This window comes from Cetorhinus maximus, chromosome 10 (assembly GCF_964194155.1).
Source record: "Cetorhinus maximus chromosome 10, sCetMax3.hap1.1, whole genome shotgun sequence".
NCBI classification, from domain to species: domain Eukaryota; kingdom Metazoa; phylum Chordata; class Chondrichthyes; order Lamniformes; family Cetorhinidae; genus Cetorhinus; species Cetorhinus maximus.
Window position 1 is genome coordinate 42331441 of NC_135888.1, and position 23118 is coordinate 42354558.

The window sequence follows — 23118 nt, forward strand, 5'->3', positions numbered from 1 at the left end:
GGTTTAGGGAGGGAACTCCAGAGCTTCGTGCCCAGGTAGCTGAAAGTGCGGCCGCCAATGGTAGGGCAATGAAAATTGGGATGCACAAGAAGTCAGAATTGGAGAGAGCAGAGACCCAGGAAGACTATACAAACTGGATTGGAATTTAGAATGTTAATAGCTGGTTTGACCAAAGTTTTCAAGATATTAAGGGAAACGGATCAGGTGCATTGAACGAAAGCACTAATGAGTGAGTCGAGAACTAGAGGGCATAGTCAAAAAGATTAGAGCCAAATCTTTCAGAGGTGAAACTAGGAAAAACTCCTTCATGCAAAGGGTGCTGAACTTTGGAACTCTTTTCCCCTAACAGTAATTGATGTTAGATGTTTAAAACAGAGATTGATAGACTTCTATTAGCCAAACGTATCAAGGGTTATGGGATGAAGGCAGGTATATTAAAATAGGTCAAAAGCAAAATACTGTGGATGCTGGAAATCTGAAATAAAAACAAAAAATGCTGGAAAAACCTCATTGGATCAGGTAGCATCTGTGGGGAGAAACAGAGTTAACAGTTGTTCCGATGAAAGATCACCTCGACTTGAAATGTTAACTCTGTTCTCTCCACAGATGCTGCCTGATCCGCTGAAGTTTTTACAGCATTTTTTGTATTTATTTTATAAAATATGGAGTTAGGTCACAGTTCAGCCGTAATCTCATTGAATGATGGAACAGGCTTGAGGGGCTAAATGGCCTATGTTAGAGGGCTGGAATGGGGGTACAATCGAGGGATTTCAACACAAAGATGGGAATTTCAATACATTGCTTGAACCAGGAGCCAATGTAAGCCAGTGACCACAAGAGTGATGAGTGAATGAGATTTGATGAGAGTTAGGATACTGGCAGCAGAGTTTTGGATGAGCCCAGGAATAGAGGGTGAAAGGTAGGAGTGCCAGCCAGGAACAAAAGGGAACATGAAAATATGGATATCAATGGGACCTAATGTGAGTACGATGGGCCTTATGAAACGCACTTGATAAAGGTTAAGTGCTGCTGTTGGAACTGACATAAAGGACTTTGGTGATGATCACATCATGTCAGGTGGCAAAACATTATACTTACAGGCACACCATTAGAATGTTATAACCACTCCCCATTTTAAATCCATAATAAGTGCAAAGGTGCTGACGGAGCTGAGAGAGAGATTCAGAAACTTGCTGGGCAAAGACCTGAGCCTGCAACTACATCATGACAATAGGCAAAAAAACTGAATGGGAAATGATGAGAGAAGGGAGGGACCAAAAGTCATGACAATGAATAAAAATGGCCTTGTAAGTGAATTACATATAAATGCAAGCTAATGAACATTTGAATTAGTAAAAAGTATTTTTGCAAGTCATACCTAGTTTTAGATGTACAAGTGATAAAACCTACAGGAGATTCATTCTAAGCTGTAATTAATCGCTGATCTCAGATCAGACACTTGCATATAAAGAACAGCCAGTGCTATGTTCAAAAAGGCACAGAGGATCAAAAAAGTGACACCAGAAACACCAAGTTCAAGTAAACCAACTTAAATTGAACCCACCTCTATTGTTTAAAAGGGAGAAAAAAGTAGACTGAGTAATTACAGGCCAATAAGCCTCATCTCGGTTGTGGTAAATTATTGGAAAGTTCTGAGGGTCAGTATAAATCTTCATTTAGAAAGACACAGATTAATCAAGGGGAGTCAGCATGCATCTCTTGAGTGGAGATCACATCTGATTTACTTGCTGAAAGGAGTCAATGAGGAATAGCAGGAGGGTAGGGTCTTTGATATTGTCCACATGGACTTTAGCAAGGCTATCGACATGGGAGGCTGGTCAAAAAAGTAACAGCCCATGAGATTCAAGGGAAGGTGGCAAGTTAGATCTGAAATGGTTCAGTGTTACAAAGCTAAGAGTAATGGTCGACGACCTTTGGGAATAGTAGGCTGTTTCCAGTGGGGTTCTGCATACTACTGCAGCAAGTTGTATGTCCCTTTCTTTTTGTGGTATACATCAATGATTTATACTATCACCCGTTTACACTATCACACAGTCAAGATCTACCTGTATTATCTTAAATAAACAGAGGGTCCTTGTAGTTCATTCAGTACTCCAAAAACAATTGCAATCATGGCAGTGAAACAGGCCAACATAATGCGGAGGAAATATTTGGGTTGACAGTTGCCAGATTTACTTTGGTTGCTTGCTGAAGGACAGAGTGTAAAACTGAAAATCAGAAAAAGCTCCTCTAAAAAGAAAATAATCCACATTATAAATTATGTCCAGAATATTTTATTTTGTCTTAAGGGCTATGTTTGAAGGTTAGGCATGACACTAACTGCTCATAGCAGAGGTGTCATGCCTAACCTTCAAACATAGCCCTTAAGACAAAATAAAATATTCTGGACATAATTTATAATGTGGATTATTTTCTTTTGAATTCTTGTCTCAGTCGTAAATGTGTTCAGATCTACGAGTAAAATGGGTCAATTCAAGCGCATAAGATGATCAGGAGAAAAATGCCATAATTAAAACCTGATGCTCCTACTTTTCTCCTACAGCTTTTTACTCCATGCGACAGCATACCTGATGTATGTTGACCATACACCTGCCTCTTTCATAAAACTCCCAAACAGATACTGGTTTTGGAATTCATCTGGTCAACTGGACACTTTCATCCTATTTCTCTTACCTCCTTCAAATTGACACTTGATCCCAGTAGGAGTCCAGCTGTTTCATTGGACATGGACAAGTTGTGAGTCAAGAAGTTCTGAAGTTCATCCCGATCCTTTACAACTGATCCAAGGGTGAACCCTAATAAGATACAAGAGCATAGCCAAAATAAATAAATCCAAAGCTTTAAGCTCTGAAAGTTGCTGCATATTTATATCAAATTCAAAATAAGAACCTTCTTCGGAAAACACAACGCAAAGGAGGGACATCTTTAGTTGTACTACATTAATTTGCTCACCTCAATTAGCTGTACAACTGATTGTCAAAGCCCTGCAAGTCACTCTTGGTATAAGTGAGTTACAATAGTCCTGATTACAAGGGGGCAGTGACTAAAATTACCTGCATTTGAGAGAACTAGCTTCTTCAACAGCCCCGAAGCTCTCACTTATACTTCAATAGCTGTGCTGAATAAGCATTCTGAATATCACCATATTTGATGACCATTGCTGTAACACATGGTGTTCTTCCCATCCATGTTCCTCCTAGACAAAGGAGATCAAGCTACACTAATGTGAAGGACAAGCTTATATTGAAGGGAGAGCTAACACTAGAATATAGAAGCTATTATTTACTATTTTATACCCTTGGTAATAATGAAAACAACTTGCATTTACATAGTGCCATTTTCAGCCTCTGAATGTCCTGCAGCTCTTCACAGTTACTGAATTACTTTTTGGAGTGTAATCACTGTAGTTACCTAAACAAATGTGGCAGACAGTTGGTGCACAGCGATGTCCCATAAAGAGCAGAGAGATAAATGAAATCTGTTTCAGTGGCATGAGTTGAAGGAAAAATGATTGTAACAAAACTGGAAAAACTCCTTTGCTGGTCTTCAAATGGTGCTCAGGGATTTTGTATGTCAACCTGAACAGGTAGATGGAGCCTCTGTTAAAAGTTTCATCTGAAAAGCAGCACCTCCAACAGTACAACACTCTGTCAGTACTGCACTGTAGGTAGATTACATTAAGGGCTCAATTCTTTAGGCTTGAACACCCGAATTTCCAGTCCGAGGTAAGTGTCCCATCGCTGAAACATGCTGGTATTATATGACAATAAGACTTTTCAAACACTACTCTTGATACTTTGCATTACATGGTTTTTATTATTACTTTAGCACAAAGCCCAGGTGAATGATAAAAAGGCTTTTAGTTCAATGAAGGAAGGAAGGAAGCGATGCTAGGTTTGTTTTTGGGAAATGAAGCCAGGCAAATGGATTGTGTTATGGTAGCAGATCATCTTGCCAACAGTGACCACAGCATAATTTGGTTTAAATTAAGTTGTGGGAGAGAAAATATCAAATGTAAAGATGATGAACTGAGCTGACCTCAGTGATTTTAAAAGAGAACAAGTACAGGTAGATTGGAAAAGGTGATGGCATAATGGTATTGTCACTAGACTAGTAATCCGGAGAGCCAGGATAATGCCCTTGGGACCAGGGTTCAAATCCCGCCACAGCAGATGGTGAAATTTGAATTCAATTAAAATCTGTAATTAAAAGTCTGATGATGACCATGAAACCATTGTTGATTGTTGTAAAAACTCATTTGGTTCACTAATGCCCTTTAGGAAAGGGGAAGGAAATCAGGCAATCAGGCAACCTTACCTGGTCTGGCCTACATGTGACTCCACAGCAATGTGGTTGACTCTTAAATTTTCTCTGAAAGGCCTAGCAAGCCACTCATTTGTGTCAAACTGCTATGAAGCCTAAAAGGAATGAAACTGGACGGACCATCCGGCATCAACCTAGGCACCAGGAACAACAATGGCAAACACAGCTCTGTCGACCCTGCAAAGACTTCCTGACTAAGATCTGGGGGCTAGTGCCAAAGAGAGCTGTCTCACAGACTAATCAAGCAACAGCCTGCATAGTCATACTCACAGAATCATACCTGACAGATAATGTCCCAGACACCACCATCACCATTCCTGGGTATGACCCAGCAGAGGTGGCAGCACAGTGGTATACAGTCAGGAGGGGGTTGCCTGTGAGTCCTCAACATCAACTGCGGACCCCATTAAGTCTCAGGGCATCAGGTCAAACATGGGCAAGAAAACATCCTGCTGATTACAATGTACTGCCCCCCCAACCCTGCTCTCAACTGATGAATCAGTGCTCCTCCATGTTGAACACCACTTGGAGGAATCACTGAGGGTCAAAAAGGCACAAAATGTACTCTGGGTGGGGCACTTCAATGTCCATCACCAGAAGTGTCTCGGTAGCATCTTTACTGACCAAGCTGGACATAGACTGAGTCTGCGGCAGGTGGTGAAGGAACCAAGAAGAGGAGAAAATGTACTTGACCTCATTCTCACCAACCTGCCTGCCGCAGATGCATCTTTCCACATCAGTATTGGTAGCAGTGACCAGTGCACAGTCTTTGTGGAGCCGAAGTCCTGCCTTCATATTAAGGATACCTCCCACCGTTCTAAATGGGATAGATTTCAAACAGATTGAGCAACTCAAGACTGGGCATCCATGAGGCACTGTTGGCCATCAGCAGCAGCAGAATTGTACTCAACCACAATCTGTAGCCTCATGGCCCATCATATCCTCCACTCTACCATTACCACCAAGCAAGGGGATCAACCCTGGTTCAATGAAGAGCGCAGGAGGACATGCCAGGAGCGGCACCAGGCATACCTAAAAATGAGGTGTCAACCTGGTGAAGCTACTTGCATGCCAAACAGCATAAGTGATAGACAGAGCTAAGCGATTGCAGAACCAATGGATCAGATCTAAGTTCTGCAGTCCTGTCACATCCGATCATGAATGGTAGTAGACTATTAAACAACCTACTGGAGGAGGAGGCTCTGCAAATATCCCCATCCTCAATGATGGGGGAGCCCAGCACATCAGTGCAAAAGATAAGGCTGGAGCATTTACAACAATCTTCAGCCAGAAGTACCAAGTGGATAATCCATCTCGGCCTCCTCTGGAAGTCCCCAGCATCACAGATGCCAGTCTTCAGCCAATTTGATTCACTCCATATGATATCAAGAAATGGCTGAAGACTCTGGATAGTGCAAAGGCTATGGGCCCTGACAATATTCCAGCAATAGTACTGAAAATTTGTGCTCCAGAACGTGCCGCGCCCCTAGCCAAGCTGTTCCAGTACAGCTACAACACTGATATCTACCCGGCAATGTGGAAAATTGCCCAGGTCTGTCCTGTACACAAAAATCAGTCCAACCTGGCCAATTACCGCCCCATCAATCTACTCTAGGTCATCAGTAATATGTGTCACCACCACCTTCTCAAGGGCAATTAGGGACGGGCAGTAAAATGCTGACCTAGCCAGCAACGCCCCCATCCCGTGTATGAATTTTTAAAAAAGTAATGCTCTAACTGAGCAACGGGGAACATCCAAGGAAGAGATTGCTCGTGTATAAACTTGCAAATTCCTCTGACAGGAAAAGGTAGAGCAGCCAAAGCTAATGCACCCTGGATGACAAGATAAATAATTGTTAAAACAGAAATGTCAGGAGGAAGGTTCAGTCAATACCCAGGAAGATTATGGAAGGTACAGGAGGGAATTGAAAAGGTGCTGGAAGATGATTCCATAAATACTTTTAAAAGAGATTTGGACAGGTACTAGAAGATTAGATGAGGAGCACACAGAGTTGCAGACAGGAAGCAGGGTTGCGGGACTACGTGTGACAGCTCTTTCAAAAAGCCATCACGGGCACAACAGATCAAATAGCCTCTTTCTGAACTGTAAGCTTCTACAATTCTATGAAAGCATAACTGGCATTATAAGGAATGATAGCCTGGTGTACCGATATACAGTTTACATTTCTTCAGTATACACAGGTTCACTTCAATAGCTAAAATGAGAATCAGAAAACTACACATTCATTTTCTTGGCCTTAATTATGACCCTCCATTCTCCAAACTGTTTCATTGAATAATCATAGCTACACCATTTGAATAATAAGGTACAGTTCCCCTGCCCAGACATCTTCCTCCTTAATTGATGCAGCAGCGGGATGCAGGGTGACCATACCCGGCCATTTAACAAGGTCACAATCACTCCATTGCAGTGCAATCGCTCATCAAATTTCCAGTACTCCAAGAAGCACCTAATTCAGGAAACATGACGGCAAAATACGCCACCAACTCTACCCAACTCCAGAAAAAAACTCATTATTATTGATCTGTTTTGTTGTCGCTAGCTGTGATGTGTACTGCTTGGACACCAGTCTTGTTGAAGTGACAAAGAAATCTTTTTTAACAGTACTGTACTATGTACATATTGACAGTAGAGGGTAAAGGTATGGAGATGACCCATACTAGATCTTTACATGTCGCTACCTCACTCTCGACTGCCCTAGCTCTAGATCATGTGTCTTCCTACATCACTATGTGGATGGTACTGTATTCAGTCCCATGTTAACCCTTTAGGTACCAGATCCTTCTACTACAATTATTCCTGTGTCAGTGATAAGGATGCTGCAATATCAGCAGATACCTGTTAAGAAAGAGTAATATATCATCTCAGTGTTAGATAACATACACATATCCTCGAATCAGTGCATCTCCCCATGTCACACATCAACCATAGATAAGTAATTTGTTCCCTAGCCTTCAGTAAAAAGGACACAGAATCAATCTACGATGACATTCTCTCTCTCTTTTGGGCAATCATTTAGTCCATATTCTTCCCAAACACTTATTCCATATAATTATGTAGGATATACACACAGAAACAGGCCATTCAGCCCAACCTGTCCATGCCAGTGTTTATGCTCCACTCAAGCCTCCTCTCATTCTTCATCATCTAACTCTATCAGCATCAGCCTCTATTCCCTCCTCCTTCATACGCCTATCCAGCTTACCCTTAACTGTATCTACACAATTCGCCTCAACCATTCTCTCTGCTAGTGAATTCCACATTCTCATTACTCTCTGGGTAAGTTACTTTTGAATTTCCTATACGATTTCCTGGGGGCTATCTTATATTGTCAGCCTCTCACTTTGCTCTTCCCCACAAGTGGAAACATTTGCTCTTGGTCTACAAAATCAAAACCTTTCGGAATTCTAAAGGCTTCCAATGGGTCACTTCAAGAGAAAAGAGACCTAGCCTGCACATCCTTTCTTAATGGGTATATCTTCACATTTTGACTCTCCTCACATTTCCACTATCAGTGTATCTTGTAGATGGTGCACAATGCTGCCACTGTGTGTCCATGCTGGAAAAAAGGCATTTTATCAAAGCTTTTTGTCTCACACTCATCAAGACAATTGCAAGAACACCAATGTCAGGGGAAGCAACAGTTTTATACTGTATGAGAAGACAATTCGGACTGGTTGGCAAGCGAACTCTGATTGGTAGAGGTGTTGCCATGAAGAGTGCACCAATTAATGGTGACTAACAGTTAACTGCCAAGCATTGTTTGAAATTTAAACCAGGCAACTTGACTGATTGGTCAGGGCATTGCCCTGAGGAATGAACCAGCGAATGGCTATCAGTTATTTTATTTAGCTAAAACAGGTGCAATGTGTGTACGTCTTTCTGTCTGCAAAGAGCAGGGCCCAGTGTATTAATATATGTAGCTTCCAGTACACGCAAATGTACCACACTGCAAGCTCGACTGACAATCTTAAATTGGCTGTCAGTGTAATTTTTAGCACACGAGGATTATTTAGCAAATGTTGTCCAATCGCGGAATCACTTCCAATGCTGGACACTGTGTCTTGAGTTTTGCAAGCGCGGGCTGGTTAGGTACGGTCTGTACCCTGCCCATTTCGAACAGTGGAAGGGACATGCTGTTTGATACGAGCTGCCTGTCTTTGGGACGTACGGCTTATGTACCTAGCATCACTATGCCACAGAAATTCATAAAACAAATTACTTATCTGTGTGATAGGCAGAACATCTTTTTGGCTTGATGGCAGCATCCTGTTAGTGCTTAGTAGCAGCGTGAAACAGCTAGCTTCACCCGTTGCTCAAATTTTTGAGATACCTTGCCCTTCCAGGGTAACCTCAGGTAGACTGGGCACTTTTTAGGGCTGAAAGTGACGGCCTTAGGCCCATTCATGAGTTTACACAATATACAGCATGTAATTATGTGATCGGGGTAGCCATTATCCCACAGGATGCCTTTGATGTGCCATATTTCAGCATCAAGCTTGCATGGTGAGCAAATGGCTCGGGCCCTATTTACGAGATTGCTGATAAGACCAATCTTATAGTGCAAGAAACTGTAAGAAGATCAAAGCGTGTATTTAACAGTGTATGGAGGCTTGTGGTAGACCATGGTAGAGAACCCCTGGCAGATTTCTCAACTAGTACGTCAAGGAAAGTGAGTTCATTTGACTGCTCTATTTCAAAGGTGAGTTTGAGCGCATGTTTGTGGATGGGGTGCCAAATCAAGCAAAGCATTCCATTACACTCCTGACTTGTGTCTTTTAGCTGGTGGGCAAGCTTGGTGACTCAGGAGGTGAGTTACTTGCCGCAGGATTCCTAGCCTCTGACCTGCTCTTATAGCCACAGTATTTATATGGCTAGTCCAGTTCAGTTTCTGGTCAATGGTAGCCCCAGGATATTAATAGTGGGGGTTTCAGTGATGGTAATGCCATTGAATGTCAAGGGGTGATGATTAGATTCTCACTTGTTGCAGATGGTCATTGCCTGGCGCTTGTTTGGCATTAATGTTACTTGCCAATTGTCAGCCCAAGCCTGGATATTGTCCAAGTCTTGCTGCATTTGGACATGGACTGCTTCAGTATCTGAGGAGTCGCAAATGGTGTTGCTGCATTTGGACATGGACTGTTGTTATTCATTGTTGTTATTTCTTAAAAAGGATGAGGTCGAATGCATCATCAGGTGTAGGAGGAGTCATACAAACCAAGAGGTCCCAGGTTCAACCCTCACTCAGTGATAGCTTTACCGATGTCAGCTCAGGCAGCAGCTGAAATACGGCCCTAATACTGGCCTTAACACCAAGGCTCAGGAGCAGGGAAGAGAAAGAAATCAGCCGGGTTCCGGCTTGATCGCTGTCCAGTGACCTCTATGAATAGGTAGATGAGGGAAGATGGATAATGGCAGTATGGGACTGTGCTGTCTAGTTTTCCACGTTGGCAAGGGATGCTTGGCAATTTGCCAGAGGGCATTGGACAACAGTACGGCTAAATTAAACAAAGTTTCCATAGGCAGTACAAAGCAAAGAGAGCTCAAAGTATCTTAGCTTTACCCAGAGAGCAGTTACAATGCGGAATTCATGACCACATGGAATGAAGTTGAACAACATGGATGCATTTAAGGGGGTGCTAGTTAAATACACAAGGGAGAAAGGAACAGAAGCATGTGCCAATAGAAAACGATAATGCAGGGTGGGGGGTGGTTTGTGTGGAGCTAAAAACACTGGCATGGACCAGTTGGGCCGAATGGCCTGTTTCTGTGCTGTAAATTCTATGTAACTTAATGCAAAGCAAAGAGCTGTTGTTTCATGTTGATTATGAAAGACTCTTGCCCACACAAACACAACAGGCAGTACTTACTAGTACATCTCTGCTGGCCTGAAGTTCTTGAATGTATTCCATCAAAAACCCTCATATGTCATAACTCAATAGGATTCCACAAGATCAGTTAACATCTTTACATATTAAGCCTGAACTGATTAGTCATCGCACCAAGAGTCCCTTGAAGGAAAGGAATTATTTCCTAAACCATTATTACAAGGCTGAGTACAACAGCAGCATTTTTGTACTGCAGTGGAGTAGAGATTGATCCAAACAGTTCCAAAGGTTCTCTTACTGCATCTGTGTCTTCCAGGTATTGGTACTGGCACATGTGGGCATGAATCAGAAAGTCAAAAAGCCAACTTACTGTGGGACTGGAGTCATTGGTAGGCCAGACTGACTAAGGATGGTAGATTTCCTTCCCTAAAGGACATTAAATGGGGTTTTACAACAATCAATGATATTTCATGGTCTCTGTTACTGAGACTACCTTTCAGTTCCAATTTTATTAATTGAATTTAAATTCCACCAGCTACCAGGATGGGATTTGAACCTGTGTCCTCAAAGTATTAGCCGTGCTTCGGGATTACTAGTCCAGTGACATGACCCACTACACCACCGTTTCCCCCTTCGTACTATCACTCGTTTTCCCTGCTCCCCACCCCACTGTTTGACGTCACAGTACTGCCGGTTTATCAACTCCCATGAAGGCAGGAGTCATACAAATGCTGCTTATGGTGGCTGTTGGCATCTTGGCGATCGCACAGCAACAGAAAAATCTCATTCATGTGAAATAGCAGCTTTCAATAAATATGAAGACCTCCACCATGAAATTCATAACCTCTACCAGAAATAAATGAATTTAAAACTTACTCTTGCTTATTAGAATCTGTCAGGATATAAATCCTGCTCCCAATACCTGTGAAGCTCAAAGTCATGGGGCTTCCACTTTCTTCTTCTCCAGGTAGCATCCTTGATTATTCGAAGGTCGCTGAACCACAGCTTATGCCAGTGATTTTACCACATGGCAGGAAAAGGAGGTAGGCCCTAAGTCTACCTTAGCCAGAACGGGGATTGAACCCACAGCATTGGCATTATTCTGAACCACATGCTAGCCAGCTAGCCAACTGAGTTAGCCAGCCCCCCGATACTTCCAGTGTACCTGCCTTTTAAATGTTACTGCTGTCTTCAGGACTTCAACTTGCTGAAACAAGCCCTTGGATGCCAGGGATATTCTCAGAAGCGGCCACAAGAACCGTTTTTCTTAGCTACTTTGTGCCAGTTTAGTTCAGTGTTGGTACTCTCAACCTCAGTCAAGCAATTATGGATTCAAACCCTCACTCCTGGACATCATCATGTAATCTAGATTGCTTCAATAGTCCCACTGAGGCAGTGCTGCATTGTAGATGGCGGCATCTTTTAGATGACACATTACATCAAGGCGCTCGGCACATCTGTTCCAAATAGTTGTAAAACTCAAAAGGCAATTTTTCTAATGATAGCAGGTGTCCTGGTCAACATTCATCCCTTAACCAACACCACCAAAATGTATGAACTGAGAATGGATTGTAGTGTGTGAATTTGCTCTGCAAAGATTGCCTGCCATTTTCACTTACAAAACAACAGCATCTGCAATTCATAAGTATTTCATCATGAAACACTTTGGAATGCCCTGAGAATGTGCAAAATGCTACATGAATGCAAGCTCCTTCTTCCCTTCAGTTCCTAAGACACTGACTTATGCTGGGGTACAGTTACCTTGGCTACTTTGGGTTTGTTACTGAGTCTGTGCAGGAACAAAGAACCAAGTGTTGAGAAGTGCTGATGCTGACAGCTCTTTTCAGTGAGGGAGTGGAGGGGAAGAAATGTATTGGGGAAAGAGAGATCACAACAGATTTGTCTTCTAGAGTAGACATAAACATCCCATGGCACTATTTCAAAAAGAGGTGAGGAGTTGTGTATGATGTCCTGGTCAACGTGGGACCAAAGGAAGATAGGAAATAGGAGAAGGCCATTCGGCTTCTCAAGCTTACTCCACTAATCAATTAAATCATGGCTGATTTCTATCTCATTGCCATTTTCCTGCACTATCCCTGTTAGGGGGGAAATTAAATATATTAAAAGAAAACACAGTAAGAATTTGCTGATCATACTTAAATCTCCAAGCAGTCATTACTGCTAAACATATTAACAGTTGAGCATTACCAGGTGAACATTGCAGCCTTGAGAGCCAGGTTGGAGATAAAGTATGACATAAATTAGATTAAGTGTGCTCCTCTCTCAGATAGGGAAGGGAAAAAATGGTTTTCGTGTAGATATAGGAAGATGAACAATGGACAAAGAGGGGGCTTTGATGAAACACAAAGTCCTGAGTTACAAAAACCAAGGTCCATGTGTGTGTGTTTTAGCTCTGATTGGATAGCATAATAATGTATACATGCTTTATAGTAAGTAGAAAGTAAAATCACCTGTTTATGTACTTGGTAGGATAGAGTTAGTATGGAACCGGCGTGTCAGTTACCAATTGGATGTATTCAAATGTACTCAAATGTATTATGATAAGAAAAAGTACAAAAGTAATGAAATGTAATCAATCTGGGAGCAGGGTCTCCATTCTTAGGAATGGTTGTGGCTCCCTGGCATATGCTTGAATAAAACTGGTTAAAAGGGGGCCTGAGTCTCGTGTGGTAATTGCAGGGTCGGAGAGTGTAAGACCTCCTCTTTAATCCCCATATCCCGTAATATTTTTAATATCTAAAAATATTTCAATCTCGGTCTTAAATATACTCAATGACTGAGCTTCCATAGCCCTCTGAGTAGAGAATTCAAAAGATTCACCACCCTCTGAGTGAAGAAATACCCCCTTCATCTCAGTCCTAAATGGCTTACCTCTTATTCTGACACCCCAGCCAAGGGAAACATTCTTCCTGCATCTACCCTGTTGAGCCCTGTAAGAATTTTGTATGCTTCAATGAGATCACTTCTCATTCTTCTAAACTTCAGAGAATATAGGACCAGTCTCCTCATAGGACAATCCTGCCATCCCAGGGATCAGTCTAGTGAACCTTTGTTGCACTCTGTCTATGGCAAGTGTATCCTTCCTTAGGTAAGGAAACCAAACTGTACACAATACTCCAGGTGTCACCAAGGCTCTATACAATTGCAGCAAGACTTCTTTATTCCTATATTCAAGTTGTCCTGCAATAAAGGCCAACATACTATTTGCCTTCCTAATTGCTTGCAGCACCTGCATGTTAGCTTTCAGTGACTTATGAACAAGGACACCCAGGTCCCTTTCGACATCAACACTTCCCAATCTCTCGCCATTTAAGAAATACTCTGCATTTCTGTTTTTCCTACCAAAGTGGATAACTTCACATTTTTCACATTAAATTCCATCTGCCATATTCTTGCCCACTCACTCAGCCTGTCTAAATCCCCTTCAAGCCTCTTTGCATTCACCCCACAACTCTCATTCTCACCTAGTTTGGGTCATCAGCAAACTTGGAAATGCTACATTTGATCCCCACATTCAAATCATTGATATAGAGTGTGAATAGTGGGGCCCAATCACTGATCCTTGCGGTACCCCACTAGTCACAGCCTTCCAACCTGAAAGTGACCTGTTTATTCTTATTCTCTGTTTTTTGTCTGTTAACCGATTCTCAATCCATGCCAGTATATTACCCCCTATCCCACATGCTCTAATTTTATTTCCTAACCTCCTGTGTGGAACCTTATCGAAAGCCTTCTGAATATCCATATACACCACATCCACTGGTCTCCCCTTACCTACTCTGCTAGTTACATCCTCAAAAAACTCTAACAGGTTTGTCAAAATGATATTCCTTTCATAAATCCATGTTGACTCTGCCCTATCCTACTATTAATTTCTAAGTGTCCAGTTATCACATGCTTTAGAACAGATTCTAGCATTCTCCCTCCTGATGTCTATCTTAAAGGTCTAGTTCCCTGTTTCTCTCTACCTCCTTTCTTAACAGTGGGGTTACATTTGCTACCTTCCAATCTGCAGGAACCATTCCAAAATCTATAGAATTTTGGAAGATGACCATCAACCATCCACTATCTCTACAGCCACCTCTTTCAACATTCTGGGATGCAGATCATCTGATACAAGGGATTTATCAACTTTCAGTCCCATTAAGTTCTCCAGTACTACATGTTTACTAATTCAAATTTCTTTCAGTTCCTCATTCTCACTAGTCCCTTGATTCTCTAGTATCCCTGCAGGTTTTTTGCATCTTCTTCTGTGAAAACAGACAAAAAGTATTTGTTTAGTTTCCCTGCCATTTCCTTATTTCCCATTATAAATTCTCCTGTCTCTGCCTGTAATGGGCCCACATTTGTCTTTGCTTATCTTTACCTTTTTACATACCAATATAAGCTTTTACTGTCTGTTTTTATGTTTCTCATTAGTTTACTTTCATATTCTATTTTGTCTTTCTTTATCAGTTTCTTGGACCTCCTTTGCTGAATTCTAAAAGGCTCCCAATTCTCAGGCTTATTATATTGTGGCAACTTTATAAACTTCTTCCTTTGATCTAATACAGTCTTTAACTAATTTTGTTAACCTTGTTGTCAATACTTATCCCTCAAACCGCATCACTAAAAACTGTCATTAATCACATAGCTATTTGTGGGAGCTTGCTGTGCGCAAACTGGCTGCCATATTTCCTTACACTATAACAGGCAGAACTTCAAAAAGTACTTGATTGGCTATGGAGTCATTTAGGACATTCTGAGGTTGTAAAAGGTGCCATAAAAATAAAAACTTCTTTCTTTGCTAATCAGTATTTCCTGATTTCATCCTTCTTCTCTCAAACGCATTGCAATCATGGTCTTGCTTTATGACGGCCTTTGATCCTTCACTTAGGCATCTCAAATAATAAATAGACCAGAGAATGAAGGAGAGTTGAATGGAAAGAACATGGTCAAACCTAGTCATTAGTTTACTGCTCATCTAGATCTGCTTGAATAAACAAAGGTCTATTTCCAGCATTTATTTTCTTTTTCAATTTTCAGTATTCACATTCCAAATGGATTCAAAAGAGTTCCTATCTATTTCTGGGTATGAAGAGGAGTCCAGGAGGTAGTATGATGGAATGAAAGTTCTCGACAACCATATTAATGAAAAGGGTGATTCCAAGAATAATTAGCACCTGTTACAATTGGAGGCAATCCCAGACTTCTATCTGCACACATTACAAATGACAGTTTCCACAGGCAAACTGTCTTCCCCAAGATCTAAAACTCATAATTTACAGCACGCAGTGAACAGAAATAAAATGTTAAAAATATATCCTGTAGCAATTGGGCACACATTGAGATCCATAAGGCATACCCATCTAACCGTGCTATCTTTGTTAAGTGGGAAACATGAAGATTTCAGATTAATAGAACAAATTCCATTACAAAAATTAAATATAAGCTGAAGTAACTTAAACAACAAAACAACAGCTTGTTGTTGTTTATAGCACTTTTGAATGCAGAGAAACATCACAAGGTGCTTCATCAAATACAATGAAAAAACTGGAAGCTGAGCTGAAGGAGATAATAGCAGAGATGACCAAAAGCTTAGCTCAAGAGGTAGATTTTAAGAATGGTCTTAAATATGGAGGTGGAGAGGCAAAGTGGTTTAGGGAGGGGATTCCAGAACATTAGGTTAAGGATTTGTATTGCTTTTTGTGGACATGACATACCTGAGCCATTTCCCACTTTGTCAGGTAAATGCCAGCATTGTACTGGAACCAGTACTGGAACAGTTTGGCTAGGGTTGCAGGTAGCTCTGGAGCTCAAGTCTTCAGTACTACTTCCAGGATTTTGTCTGGGCCCGTAGCCATTGTTGTATCCAGTGCTTTCAGCCATTTCTTAAGATCACATATAAATCTAATTGGTAGAAGACTGGCAACTGTGATAATGGGGACCTCAAGAGGAGACAGGGGCACTTCTGGCTGACGATTGTTGCAAATGTTTCAGCCTTGTCTTTTGCACTGATGCGCTGAGCTCCCCCATCATTGAGGATGGGGATATTAGTTGTTTAATTATCTATCAACATTCAAGACTAGGTGTGGCATGGCTGCGAAGCTTTGATCTAATTCATTTGCTGTGGCATCACTTAGCTCTGTGTATAGCATGCTGTTTCGCTGTTTAACATGTGTGTAATTCTGTTGTAGCTTCACCAGGTGGCATCTCATTGTTAGGTATGCCTGTTGCTACTACTAGCATGCTCTCCTACACTTCTTTTGATTATCTGCTCCTATCACTGCTTGCTTATCTCCACAATCACCACACCCTCAACTTCTCTCTCTCCCCCCGCCCCCCCACCTTAGACCAGCTTATATTTCACTTTTCTCCTAACTATACTCAGTTCTGCCGAAGGGTCATGAAGACTCGAAACGTTAACTGATTTCTTCTCCACCGATGCTGCCAGACCTGCTGAGTTTTTCCAGGTAATTCTGTTTTTGTTTTGCTCTCCTACACTCCTCATTGAACTAGCGTTAGTCCCTTGGCTTAACAGCAATGGTAGAGTGAGAGGTATGCTGGGTCACAAGGGTACAAATTGTGGTTGAATACAATTCAATGATGGCCCACAGTGTCTCACAGATGCCCAGTTTTTAGCTAGTAGACCTGTTCTGAATCTATCCCAGTTAACACGGCAGTAGTGCCACACCACTCAATGGAGGGTGATCTCAATGTAAAAATGGGATGTTGTCTCCACAAGGGCTGTGCAGTGGTCACTTGTTCAAATACTGTCACAGACAAATGCACCTATGACAGATAGATCAGTGAGAATGAGGTCAAGTAGTTTTTCCCTCAAACTGTTTCTCTCACTGACCGCCAGAGACCCAGGCTGGCAGCTATGTCAATCAGGACTCGGCTAGCTTGGTCACTAGTGGTGCCATCGAGCCACACTTTGTGATGGAAATTGAAGTGCTCCATCCAGAGTACATTCTGTGCCCATGCTACCCTCAATGCTTCCTCCAAGATGGGATGAATCAATTCCTTTTGTGCTGTAAAATTCTATGCTTCAATTGTATTTTAACATTTTTTTTAAATCAAGCAATTTGTATAATTACCATAAAGTTAGCTTGGGGTAATTAGAGTATGAAGGAACCAAAATGGTGTACGCAGAATTCCATCAGAAATTCATCTCTATGACTCCCATAAAGTTTAAAGTGGGCTAGTGTTGCAATGCTTGATCACATTAAATATAAACATTAAGATAATATAAACATTTTTAATCTCTTTCCAGCATTCACACACACACTACATTCTTCCTGTGGGGATCTAAATGTAGAAATAAATGAGCACTCTAACAGATACCATGAAAATGAGCTCAAAAATTTAAGATTACAATCATCAACTTTCATAATAAAACTGTTCTGCCTCAGCTCCTGGAAAAATCCAAGGAAAATATTGTACAACTAACTGTGCAATTCCTACTTTGGTAAGTTTGATATGGGTTTCTTTGTCCCTGTGTTAACCTGTTTGGTTCTTAAAGTAACAAAAAATATATATTCATTCAAATGTGCAAGGAAATGATTATAGGGTTTGTGACATAATGGCTATTAGGTTAAAAATGATGACTTACAGACATCTGAGAAGGGCTAGTTTGTTTTTCGTGCAGGCGACATTACATTTTGCCAAGGCAGTTCTTCTGTCTTTTTCCCTCAGGGGTCCTAAATCAACGCAGTCTCACAATTTAATTGCAGCATCTAACTTTGCACCTTCACTTGTTTGCCTCCTCCACCCTGCTACGGTTCTCACTTTGTACTTCTAAAAGATGGACCCTAAATGAGTGCCCTTTACCTTTACTACTGTTGAAGTGGTTTTCCACTGAGCTTGGGTCATTGTTCATTGATTCCAGATGACGCCGTAGCGATTCCAGCTCTTCTTCAAGGCCTCGCCGATCAGGATCGAACAGATTGCTCTCTTCCACAACCTCATTGATTCGCTCGAGAAGCTGTGTGACCCTTCAAAGAGACAGCAGAGATGGTGAAAACTCATAAATCAATAGCCATTATGTGGGGCGCACAGTCCAATTCACATTGACTTGCTGAAACATTAATACCAACTTTACTGCCTTTAAGAGCAATTCCTTATAAATTCCTCATAAATCTACTGTTCTGTCAATCACAATAAAATAAATTTCATTTCATTTCATGTTTGAATATACAGTATTCAGACTGCCACAGCATTGCATATTTAAATTAAACTTAAACAGGTCATTAATCAATTTTTAAAAGCTACAAAGAGTACAAAAAAACAAGACATGGTTTAAACAACAGGAGGAGCAGAGAATGAACAGGAAAAACAAATTCTGCTGTACCCATATCACGAGATAGTGGATAGATGGCAGGCTGAATGACTCAATTTTAGGATTTGTACTTCAATTCAAAAATCCTACCATCAATTCCACAGCTGTCTTTTCTGGATCATCTTTTAGATCCTTGGATCACTGAGTTTTCAGAAATGCTGAAGTGAAGCCAAACCTACAATCAATCCCTCCAAAAACATTAAAACAGAGAGTTTCTAAAACAATAATGGGAATCTATATGGTTTATTATGGGGATATTTTATGTAAAACTAAGAGAGGAAAACTAGGGCATGATAATCACCTAAGAAAGCAGTCACGTTAAACGTAATTTAAGTTCAAGGAATTCCCCTCAGGTAAAATTAAAGAGGGAGCCATTTTAAAAATATAAAAATACATTTTATATTGGTGATAACCGGCTTCTACTGCAGGCAATGAAAACAAAGGCTGTTGTCTTATTGAATTGGTTCTTGTGGCTTTTGGACAAATTATGCTGAAGTAAGAGTCGGCAACAAATTTTCAACTCATAGACCACCAACCCTAGATGGTTGGATGATTTAGCCTTTAAACTGAGGCGCAGTGATACTGCATAGAGAGTCTGGCAGGCAGGAGATGAAGGGGCTCTTTGGATGGAATAGTTTTCAGATCCCTTTGGTGTTCCTGGCATGTGCCAGTCCAGACAGGGCCTTGTCTAGATGGTCACTCAGGCCACAAGTCTCTGATGTTACTAGAATTTAAACAGTAGCAAGCAGCAAGCCTCCCTCACTATGATCACTGCTCTCCGTAACTATAAAATCAAAGAGCAAGAGATGAATCTCATCAAACTGGCTTACTGTAATCCGGATCCTATGACACTGACTGACAGTATTCCAGATCCTATCAAACAGGCTACTATCTATTACTGAATAACCTGATCTCATTTTTTCAAACTTATGTTCTTAAATATATAAGTAAAACTGACATGTTATTCTCAAAATTTCATTACCTGTGACTGATGCAAGCTGGCATCTTTAAATCTTTTATCAACCAATTAGAACACTTAAATACAATTCAAATATTAAAAAACAAGCAATTGATATATGAAGAAAACTGCTAAAATTAGACAATAGGTTTTACAGTTTAAACAGGCAATCACAACTTTTGGCTTTACAATGTCACAGTGATACGTCTTATTTATGAAATTAGTTAAGCAGCTTTTGCCTTAATTAAAGGAAAGAAAAAAATATTCCAGTGTCTATTGGGGATTGCACTTATAGCATATTCTTTATCATTTACTATTGCAGTCATTCTTAAAATTTAGCATCTGCCATAACAGCAGCAAATGTTGCACCCTTAATTCCATGTGTCATCAGCAACTAGAAAGCAACAGGCTCTGTGCACACAATGGTCTGGAATTTTGCCAAGTTGAGCCAATGGGAGAGCCATCTACAAGGCACAAGTCAGGAGTGTGAGGGAATAGTCCCCACTTGCCTGGATAAGAGCAGCTCCCACAACACTCAAGAATCTTGACACTGTCCAAGACAAAGCAGCCCACTTGATTGGCATCACATCCACAAACATTCACTCCCTCCACCATCAACACACAGTAACAGCAGTGTGTCCCATCTACAAGATGCACTGCAGGAATTCACCAAGGCTCCTTCGAAAGCACCTTCCAAACCCACGACCACTACCATCTAGAAGGACAAGGGCAGCAGATAGATGGGAACACCACCAACTGAAAATTCCCCTCCAAGTCACTCACCAAGTCACTCACCATCCTGACTTGGAAATATATCGCCGTTCCTTCACCGTCACTGGGTCAAAATCCTGGAACTCCCTTCCTAAAAGCAATGTGGATGTACCTACACCACATAGACTGCAGCCATTCAAGAGGCTGCTCATCACCACCTTCTCAAGGGCAACTAAGGATGGGCAATAAATGCTGGCCCAGTAAATGAATACATCCCGTAAATGAATTTTTAAAAATATTTTTAAATAAATAAACACGGAAAACTAAGGTACTCTTGCACTCTTGCAGCCAGCTCCAAAGCACAACACCTCTCCCAATAGATTAAAATCAACAGTGATGTCCTGGAAAATTTGACCATTTTCCATATCTCAGGAGCCTCCTCTCGATGAAGGTAGACATAGATCACGAAATTCATCATGCCTCCAATGTGCTAGCTCAGCCTTCAACTGACTGAGGAAAAGAGTACTTAAGGACCAAGATCTCAAACCCAAGTCTAAGCTCATTGTTTACCCAGCAGCTCCTCTCTGCTTCAGAGACATGAACACCCTGCAGTAGGCACTTGAAAGCACAGGAGAAGTACCACCAGTGCTGCCTTCGCAAGATCCTCCAAATCCAGTGTCAAGGAAAGTGGTCCAAAAGCAGCATTCTCTCCCAAGCCAACAATCAAGGCACAAATCACTCAAAGCTAGCGCCGCTGGGCATGACATGTCACTCGTATGCCTGACACCAGGCTCCCAAAGCAACTATTCTACTCGGAACTCAATCACAGCAGGGGACTCCCAGGAAGGCAGAGGAAACGCTTTAGGGATGTCCTCAAAGCATCCTTGAAAAGGTCAAACATCCCCGTCGACTCATGGGAGCTCCTAGCTTGTGACCAACCAAAACAGAGAAGGTTCATTCAGGAAGGCGCTGAACACATCAAGAGGCTTCGTCAGGAGTCAAAGAGAACACACAAACCTCCAAACATCTCATCTGCCCAACTTTTCAAGTACCATCCTCCCTGCATGTGGCAGAGTCTGTATTGGACTTATTGGCCTTCTTAGAACCCAGTGAACTGGAATGGAAGCAAGTTATCCCCAATACCCAAGGGGCTGCCTCAAGGAAGGACTTGTATCTGAACCCAATGTGGCAAGTTGCTGCACCAAGAGATTTCTCATAAAATAACCTGTGGGACCTTTAACAGAACGAAATGTCCTGAAGTGCTCAACAAAGACAGAAAAATTGGGAGACTGGGAGGAAGGAAGTTTAAGGCTGGTGACCTGAAGAAAGATGGAAGAGTTAGGTTGCAAAGAAGCTTTTGAACAATAAGAACTTGTTTTTATATAACGCTTTTAACATAGTAAAACGTCCCAAGCACCTCAGAGGAATGTTATCAAACAAAATTTGACAAGTCACATAACAAACTATTCGGGGAAATAACCAAGAGCTTGGTTAAAGCTTTGGTACAGAGTTGTAGTCGGAAGTTCATCTCAGGGTCAAATATGGCACCAGGGTTGTGAGCAGTCTGGTTCCACAGTAGATGATGGCCAGGGTGAGGGATGAAGTCAATGGCTAGGGAGTGGAGTTTGTGGCAGGGACCGAAAACAATGGTTTGTGCTCCCAATACTTAGCTAGAGGAAATTTCTGCTCATCCAGTACTGTATGTTGACACACAGTTGAGCAACACTGAAAGAGAGGAGTTGTCGAGAGGGGTGATGAGGTAGAGTTGGATGTCATCAACGTACATGTGGAAATTGACGCTGCATTTTGATAATGTCGTCAAAGGGCAGCAAGTAGATGAGAAAATACGAGGAAGTCAAGGACAGGTCTACGGGGAACAGCAGTGGTAATGGTGCAGGAGCAGGAACAGAACCTATTGATGATGAATCGCTGGCTATGTCTGGATAAATAAGGATAGAATGGCAAATGCAGTGCCTCCAAGCTGGACTAGAGAGGAGAGGCATTGGAGAAGATGGTGTGGTCAACCATGTCAAAGGCTGTAGTCAAGTTGAACAGGAGTTGGAACAAAAATGGAATTTTTGATTTTGATAAGAACTGTTTCAATTCTGTGGCAGGGGAAGAATCCTGATTGGAAGGCTTCAAACATTGGGTTCTGGAAAAGATTGACATGAATTTGAAAGAGGAAAGAGGTGGTAAGTGAGAGGGCCTGGGTAGAATGGCCGAAAGAGAGGAGCCAAAACAGTTGAGGACTGCGGCAAAAGCTAGAGCAAAAAGAGGCCAAGACAAAAAGGAAGTCGGAGGTAGAAGAGGGAGGAGAGTCGAATGGAAACTTAGGGCTGAAAAATCTGTAGAAATAAGTATCAGTCAGGACTTGGAGAGCTTTGTGGACAAGCTGCTTCCTCAATGACCTTCCCTCCATCATAAAGGTCAGAAGTGGGGATGTTCGCTGATGACTGCACTGTATTCAGTACCATTCACAACTCCTCAGTTACTGAAACAGCCCGTGCCAGACCTGGACAACATCCAGGTCTCGAAAGGTGTGTGGCATAAATATTACTTGCCACTTAAGTGCCAGGCCATGACCATCTCCAACAACAGAAAATGTGACCACCTCCTTTGACATTCAGTGACATTGTCATTGCTGAACACCACCCCCTGCCTCCCCCAATGCTGCATCAAAATCCCTTCCTAACAGCGTGATGGGTGTATCTGCACACGGTTCAAGGCGGCGGCTGACCACCACCTTCTCAAGAGCAAGTGTGGATGGGCAACAAATGCTGGCTTTGCCAGCAACATCCACATCGTATGAAAGAATAAATAAAACAAAATAAGGACCTTGAAACTGATCTGTAGGTGACTACTGAGACACTGAAACTGAACAAAATAGATGAGAGAAAATTTGAACTTGGTGCAG

At 41.7% G+C, this 23118-nt stretch overlaps 1 protein-coding gene across 6 annotated transcripts in view; it reads right to left on the reverse strand.

The window, feature by feature from the left end:
* Positions 1–23118, reverse strand: part of abca2 (ATP-binding cassette, sub-family A (ABC1), member 2) — a 576571-nt gene that overhangs the window by 341846 nt on the left and 211607 nt on the right. For all 6 annotated transcript variants that reach the window (XM_078550348.1, XM_078550347.1, XM_078550346.1 and 3 more), the window contains 2 exons: positions 18028–18191; positions 2695–2816 (listed from right to left, as the gene is read on the reverse strand). In XM_078550348.1, coding sequence (XP_078406474.1) covers positions 2695–2816; positions 18028–18191 — 286 coding nt within the window. The remainder of the gene's footprint in view (positions 1–2694; positions 2817–18027; positions 18192–23118) is intronic.